Source organism: Culex quinquefasciatus, chromosome 2, assembly GCF_015732765.1.
Source record: "Culex quinquefasciatus strain JHB chromosome 2, VPISU_Cqui_1.0_pri_paternal, whole genome shotgun sequence".
Lineage (NCBI taxonomy): Eukaryota > Metazoa > Arthropoda > Insecta > Diptera > Culicidae > Culex > Culex quinquefasciatus.
Window position 1 is genome coordinate 96,188,293 of NC_051862.1, and position 8,362 is coordinate 96,196,654.

At 40.3% G+C, this 8,362-nt stretch overlaps 1 protein-coding gene across 1 annotated transcript; it reads right to left on the bottom strand.

Annotated features, from left to right (window-relative positions):
* Positions 1-6,333: 6,333 nt before the first annotated feature.
* On the bottom strand, positions 6,334-7,073 carry LOC119767415. The gene is made up of 3 exons (XM_038255962.1): positions 6,898-7,073; positions 6,717-6,840; positions 6,334-6,519 (listed from the first exon to the last, which is right to left on the bottom strand). Exons 1-3 carry the CDS (start codon positions 7,007-7,009, stop codon positions 6,396-6,398), a joined length of 360 nt encoding a protein of 119 aa, XP_038111890.1. The 5' UTR covers positions 7,010-7,073; the 3' UTR covers positions 6,334-6,395.
* Between the last annotated feature and the right edge of the window lie 1,289 nt (positions 7,074-8,362).

Consider the following 8,362-nt stretch of genomic DNA (forward strand, 5'->3'; position numbering starts at 1 on the left):
GCGATCTTGTAGTTTTGCAGATAAACTTTTTCACCGGGCTTCAGATGAGTTTCCGTGATGGCAGCTACGTCGATCTCCTTCTCGCGAAGAAAATCCACCAGCTCTAAGTTCTTCCTCCTAATGGAGCAAGCGTTCCAATTCAGCAGCTTGAGGGACCTACGATCCATACTGGATGACGAACGAGGTCAGCACTTCAATCTGCTGGGTCTTGGTTTTGCATCCACGCAGTGCAGCGGACATCTGTTTGAAAATATTGAGGAGTTCGGTTGAGGTGTAAAGATCATTACCATTTTCCTCAACTGCTGGTTCTTGGGTTGGTCTTGGCTCCTGGCTGAAGCCCGGTGGTGGCGGTCTCGGCTCCTGGCTGGAACCCGGCCGTGGATGATTCATCTCAGCTCTCTTCCTGGGATCCAACGGCAACGGTGCCAAGTTCGGGACCTGGCGTCGCGGTTGAAGAGGTGGAAAATTTTGCTCCACCAGGGCTGGAGGAGTTCTACGACGCTGAGGCTGATTCTTCGTCGATGCTTGCTGCCGAATTTTCACGAACTCAGCTCTCTTGGGGCACTTTCGGTCGGTTGACGAGTGCTCACCGTTGCAGTTGAGGCACTTCACCAGCGAATCTTGGATGCACTGGGATGTGATGTGCGCATCGGTACCACATTTGGCGCAACGACGCTTCAGGTGGCAGTTCTTACCTCCGTGCCCGAAACCCAGGCAGTTGAAGCATTGTGTGACGTCACGATGCACTGGTCGGTATCGCTCCCACGACACGATAATGTTGAAAACCGCTCGAATTGCCTTCAGCTCAGGAAGCGTCGTCGATCCCTTAGCCAAATGCAGCAGGTAGAGCTGGTCACGGTACTTGATGTCTTTGTTGCGTCGGCTCATTTTGTGCACGGCCAACACATCCAGTTTCAAAACTTTTAGCTCGGCAGCTAATTCCTCCACTGGCATGTCGTACAGACCTCTGACGACGATTTTGTACGGCTTATCCATGACGACATCATGGGTAAAGTACTCCGCCTCGTTTTCGGTCAAGTAATCCTTGACCAGTTGATAGTGCTGCCTGGATTGCACCAGCACCTTAAATCCGTCCTGACACAGACGAATGTTGCCTTGGACTTTCCCAGACTTGATGAGTTCAACCAGCCCCGCTCGAAAGTCGATCGTTGCTGCTGATTGCCGCACATAAAAAGGAGGCAGTTTCTCCTTTCGCTGTTTCACTTCATTCTCCTTTGCTTCCGCTACCTGGTCCTCGTCAGGCAGTCCAGCAAACTTGTTGTTCTTCAATAGCTGCTCCTCGTGCGACGAAGAGTTCTCCTCCTCCTCATCCATCGGTACAGTACCGTCGCTCTTTTTCGTCTTTTTGCTGTTCGATGTCACTTCCAAAAGCACCTTCCTTTTGGAAATTCCCGGTTTTTGGCCATCAGTTGAGGCCTCAACCTTCCTTTTGGAAATCCCCACTTTTTTGCCTGCTTGAGCCGCAGGTAGGGCAATATTGCCGGCGTTTTGCGCCGGGACGCGACGAGTCATGTTGATTCAGACAACCTTCACCAACGAATGCTCGGATGATTTCCCTTAGGGATTACTCCCTCTCCCCCTATGTTTAATAGTTTTTTAATGCTCAAAATATAGTTTAAAAAAATCCTATTTAAGAAATTATAACAAAAATTTTAAAGAAAGCCAAATTAATGTCAATATTTCTTAAGCCAGGCTATTACTTTTCACTATATGTGTATTAGTATATTTAAGGTTGTCTAGGTACTCGATAAAACAAAATTAACTGTTTGTATAATAAAACAATACACTCAACCCCCGGTGGTTGGTCACTTTTTCGTTTGACACTTTTTTAGTTTGTACCCCGGTGGTTGGTCAAAGTCAAACTAAAAAGTGACGAACTGTCACTTTTTACACAGCGCTCACGCACACTATCATAACAAACTTTTGGTAGTGTGTGTGAACTCTGTGTAAAAGAGGGGTGTCAAACTAAAAAGTGACCTCGTTCGTTTGACAACAGTTTGTGTCAACCCATCGGGATTTGAGTGTAGTATAATAGTATAATACTGTAACTAATACATGGAAATTAACACTTGGTGAACATTTATGCGATCGACTTATGTTGAGTTTGGCTATATGGGAAAAATAGTTAAAAATAGTTACGCATGTTTTGCATGTTTTAGGGTAGAATTTTTTAAACTTCTAACTTTTTTCCCAAACAGCCAAAATCAACACCTGAGGGCTTTTGTTAATTTGATTTGGTTAACCGCGGTGGATTTTCTTGAAATAATTCGAACTGTCAAAAATCCACCAAAGCATCTACCGGTGGATACTTTTCTACCACAGATTTTTGTGCGATCAATGTGGTAGATGCTTTGGTGGATTTTTGACAGTTCGAATTATTTCAAGAAAATCCACCGCGGTTAACCAAATCAAATTAACAAAAGCCCTCTGTAGAATGAAACGTGGCAAGCTAAAATCGGTTGAAACGGCTCGGAATTGTGATTTCTTAAAAATGTGTTTGCTGCGAAAATTTCTATTTTTGGGACTACTCTACATCGCCGTAGTTCACACTGATGGCCAAATAAAAACTACGGGTCTAATTATTTTGGTCAAGGAACAACCAGAAAAGTTTATGCTCTCTGTTATTCTTTTGCTAATATTTTTCTATGTTCTATGTTAATGTGATACACCCCTCCCCCAGCCCGACAAATCAGTGTAAAAAAATAGTTTTCAAAAATTCAGTATTTTAATGAAAAATGGATATCTAATTAATTGGAAGCAGGTTTTAGTTCATACTTTGCTGATAACAACATAAGAATGATGTCGATTTAATAATATTTTTGAATTGTTGTGATATTTCGACATACCCAAGATTTTTTTTGTTTTCATATGAAAATATATTTGCGCTAAAACTTTTTTGCCTTTATTACTAAAGAAAGGTATAGGTTTTACTTTATGGCTGCATGAATTTTAATCGGAAAAATCGCAAAAAAATCACACTGCATCGATTTTCGACGCTCTATCGATTCATCTTGACAGAACTCGTCTATCTCCAACCCTCGAATTCTGAGAAAATAAATTCCGTGGAGGTCGAGTGATGTTCGTATGTGGTAAAATTTTGCCAAATTTTGTGTCGCGTCGTTCTCAGCTCCCCTGAATTCGATTTTGATTCTTCTGAATGCAGTTGAAAGCTAGTGTGCTGAACCTGGGCGAGTTGCTGCTCAAATTTTGAAATATCCATCTGTTTTCGGATGTGGCCAGACTTTTTAATAAAATACACAGTTTCCAAATAAAAATATGGTATTTTTTTTCATTTTCATATCTTTTATTTATCTCAAAAATTGCATTTTTTGATCTCTACAACGTCCCAAATTTTCATCCAGATTCATAATATGGTTCTGTAGTTAGAGCCGTTTGATTAACCTACCATAAGAAAAAAATCCCTAAAAAAAGGTTAAAGCCCACCTGGTGACTGACCTTCGCCAACATTTTTCGTTTCTAATGTTATCTGAAATTGCTTACTACATTCATAGTACCGACCATGAAAAAAAGCAAAGTAATCCACTTTAACGACCCCCGGGTCTTTTGGGGTCTCTGTTGAAAGTTTCTGCTCATTTCTAGGCATCCGAAGGTTATGTGTGGTGAGTCACCAAATGTACCGACGTTTTACTTCCCCATCCGATAGAAGGCGTGGTCAGGCAAATATCGTCTCGAAAAACGCCACCGAGTCCGTCTTGGATTGACCATGAGTGAGCATCTGAAATAAATTTGACATCGATCGGCAATCCTGATCAATTTTTAGAACGATTTACTTTTTGCCTTTCTTACTTTATGGCTGGACATCATTTTCATGTTAGTAAATATGACGATTCAGCATGAATTTTAATCGAAAAAAATCGCCAAAAAATCACACTGCATCGATCTTCGACGCTTCGACGCTTCGCCGCCAAGTCGTCAAGATGTCAAGTTGAGCTTCGAATACTGGCGCACATAGTTTATGGCTCGAAATATACTCGTTTCTAGTAGCTTGTCTACCGATGTTTCCATCAACATGTAAGATATCGTAGCTTTTCGGTTTCTTTTGCCCTGTCCGTTTTTGCATATCTGTCCAATGTTTTTGCAAAAACTTTTATGACCGACCGAGCCACGTAGCCCAGTGGTAACGCTTCCGCCTCGTATGCGGTAGATCGGGGTTCAAATCCCGGCTAGGACCAACACAACTGGTGATCTTTTCCCTTCTGGAATCGATTACTTAGTAAAGGGAAGGTAGTGTATCGTCACAAACTGGACCTTACCATGACACCTTAGGGAGGCGACCTATGGAATGTTAACATTAACCTTAACATGTTAACATTAAGTTGAGAATGAAACTGCCATTGAATCCGCTTTGTAAAGAGATTTACTTTTTTTTGTGACATAGGACATTCATCCGGCTTCAATCAATTTGTGTCCCGTGTGCTCCTAAAATCGCCTTTAAGTAGGCTTCATTTTGTCGTGATTTCGTAAGTTCATTGGATTCCAATAGGAGCTTTTTAAGCTTTTCATCGTTTATATCGTTTTCAAAGTTTTCAACGCTCGCGACGCCAATGGCTATCTATCTAAGGTATCGCGATTGAGTGTGTAGTGGTGCGGTTGTAAAAATAGCAACCCTCTGGCACCGCTGTAAATGGCTAGAACGATTGACAGTCACCAAAACCTCGATTAGCCTACGTAGTAGTATTAGTGAAGAGCCCACGTTGTTTATCGTGGGCTCTTCACTATAGAGTTATCTACGTGCGCATGTATTGCATGTACGTACACGAAAAAAAGTGAGGTTAAATTTTGTACCCGCCAGCAAAACAAATGGCGTGCTAGTGTTCGTGAGAACGGGCTTAGATAACTCTATTACTACTGCGTGGGCTCTGTGAGTGTAGCAGTATTGGTGTTGTCTGTTATTTTACATCAAATCTTCAAGAAACATCACTTTTTTGTGTGTGCAAATCTGTTACGAAAAAGGTGAGAACTGTTGCTTCCGTTTGACCGGGAAGATTTGATGGGGAAGTACTGGACGGGGGACTGGCCAAGTCCCGCTGTTGATCCTTCCGAACAACTCGCTGCAATCTCCGGCAGGGATTAACCGACCAAGTGCAGAAACATCCGTGATTCCGGTGATTGTGGCGGAGCTGGTCTTTCCGAGCATCCTTCGATAACCTTCTCCGAGGACTGGCCCACTCCCGCTGTCGACTCGCACAGGGAATCGAAGGAATCACGTGCTTTTGTAGTATCCGACCTTTTGTGGACTCACAAGAAGTTCATCGCGAAGTGCTCCGAACAAATCTTAACTTTGAACTTGCAAAACCGTCTTCATCGCCACTTCGTGGGGCATTCCTCCATAGTCTCTGGCGGATAGGGTTCTTCGGGAACGTTTGGAATGTTTGGAAATCTGTCCCGTGTCATTATTTTTTCATGGAAATCATTTCAACATGATGAAATTATGCCTTTTTTCACCACGCGGCTTGTTTATTTTCATATTTTGACAGCAAATGCGTTCTTCATCTTCTTTGTTGTATTCATGTTCGCGTCGAACATTTAGGTTTCATAAACATGGCCGTAGTGACAAAGGGCTGAAAAATAGCTATCTCTGACTCTGTCACTTTCGTAGATGCTGAATGGCAAGCTTCCCTGCACTATGCGGCACACGCGGTTAACTTGTTCCTCAGTTTTGCTTTGTGCCTGCTTTGTTCGGTTTTTGGGCTCGTACCAAAACTAGAAAACCAAAACCGCGGTGTGCGTCGTCACTGGCGCATGGGAAGCTTGCTATGCTTGCGTTTGTCATAAACGCTTGTTTGATTAAGAGTTTGTACGATTAAAAATATTTTTTTGGTAAAAATTGCGTTTTCAATTTCTTTTGGAAAACACATCATTAATAATACCTTGCTTTCATCATAAGATTTTTTGTATCATAAACAAAGTCGATGTTATGAATTGAAAGAAGTTATATTATTTTGTAAGAAAGGCTCTATCTCACCTCTGGTGAGATTAAATCGGGTTTTTGAAAACTAATGATTGCTGCGTAACGCATTTTAAAACACTTTTTTCAATAAAATGTCATAACATTGCTATTGAAAAAATAGGCCAAAGTCTAAGTTCTTCAAAATTAATTTTTAAAAGGTAGAGCCTGGATTTTCAAAAATGGTTAATGAATGAAAAACCGTTATGTTATCGAGATGTTTGAAATGCAACATGGAGTTTAACTTTCAGTTACAGTTGCTGTGTAGTTTGTTATCACATGTCATGTCATTCTCTTTTTTACAAACTATAAATTGAAGGAGTTTTTATTACAACATCAAATTTGAAACAAAAAACTTGTACTTTTGTTTCGACATCTCTGTTGAAGTAGTTAAAATTTATTTCTTCTACAAAAATGTCACTTTTCCGTTCATCATACACTTGTACTTTCTGCAGCATTCCGGATAGGGCAAGGTAAAGTTTTGGCCAACTTTGGTACAATTTGGTAAGTTCACAACACCAACGCCGCATCTGTAAAATATGTTAGAAAAAAGTTTAACATTTTATTAACCAATGTTGATAAAATTATATATCAGATCATTGAGAGAGTTCCTTAAAGTACTTATTCAAACCAATAACCTGTAGTGTTGAGTTTAAAATGTAAATGTAATTTTTACGCAGTAATTGAAATGCACTTATGTATTTTTATTCAAAATTCAAACCATTACCCAGCAAACGTTATTTGGAAATCTTCGTAGCACGTCATTTTTTCACACCGAAATGGCCGCTGAACAGTAATATTGGGCTTGAAATGAATCTTCGTCGTGGCGTCGTAACATTCACCGGGAAAGTCTGTAAAGTTATTTCAGTTAAGGTTGCTCCACTGTCAACTTAATTTGGCAAACGAACTTTTATTCGTAGCATTTCTCAGATGCATCAGGTATGCTTCACTGTTGGTAAAACTTAATATTAGATATCCTGCAGCAAGGGAGAGCAGCGTTAGTCCTCGCAATTTTTCCATGATCTTGTTAAAAGCTTAGTCAGAGTTAAACTGAGTGGTAGGTTTTTATTTGGTACATTTGGGACGACTAGTAGTCTGCTTGGTTGGTGTTATCTGTAAATAAGTAAACAAAAACAAGTACGGAGAAATGATTACAATGATCCGACGCAGGTTATCAAATCATGTTGAGATTTCGAATATTCTTTTTTATATGCAAATAAGATTGAAGCTAAATCATGTTTTGGTAAACGTCGTTTGTATGATTTGCTGGAAATTAACTCTTGTATCCTCAAGCTTTCTTCATCTTAATTATTTATCTTCATTTTCAACAAACTCTATCCCGAGAATTAATCAAGTAATTGGAGCATGGAATCAGAATCTGAGAGAAAAAAATAAACTCGTGTGGCGGGTGGTTTCCGTTCGATGTCATTCGCTGAAATTATTTTTTCTATTTCTATTTTTGGAGCATTGACATCACAAACTTGTATCAGATGTTTAATTTCTTGATTACACGTGCATGTATGAGCCATCAGAGCTGATTTTATCAAACGGAGAGGGTGAATCCCTCTTTTTCAGTCTATGTTTAGACTGAAGAGTCCGTCGATGTGATCAACTAGACCAGACTTTGCTCTATTAGATTAGATTGTATATTTGGTATTTGCAGCAACAACATTTTCCTGAGTCAACCATGCGATTCATATTGATTTGAAATCTTAATAGTATCTGAACCATTACCTTTAATTAGAATAAATGCTTGTTGACAGCTTGAATAACACATTCTGCTCATTCTTATTTTAATAACAACCGAATCAAACCTAATTCAAATTAAGCCATTAAACCAGACAAATAAATAAAATTAATTATTCATTCAACTGACATTTCATGCCTACAGGCCATTTCCCAATTTCCCAGGTTCATTAGACAAAATTAGTATTAGACGTTTCCTACTTTTTCCCTGCCTGATTTTTCACATTCTACAAATTGCCACTGACGAGATTCCATTGTAGACCAACCAGCTCCGGTCCTTCTCTAATGGAAACTGCGAAGTGAAATGGAGAAGTTGCGCGCCAAATTGAAGTTACGTGCTGTGCTTTGGGAGGAAAGCTCGGCAGCCCAGCAGGAAATTGCGTTCACATCTCACAAATTTGCTGCCTCCAACCAACCACGGGAGGAATCGTTGACACGTGCACGCGGCAGTGGATGTTCCGTGGCACACCGGGCTGTGCGAGCTTTGTCTTTGCAAGTTTGAATTAGTTTCGCGCTGCCACGTTGAGATGGTGGGTGGGCACAATATTAACCAGTTTGAATAATCAGCGATTTTTCGACATGTCTTCTAATTTCAAATTTGTTAATGATGTGAACGCATTGTAATTA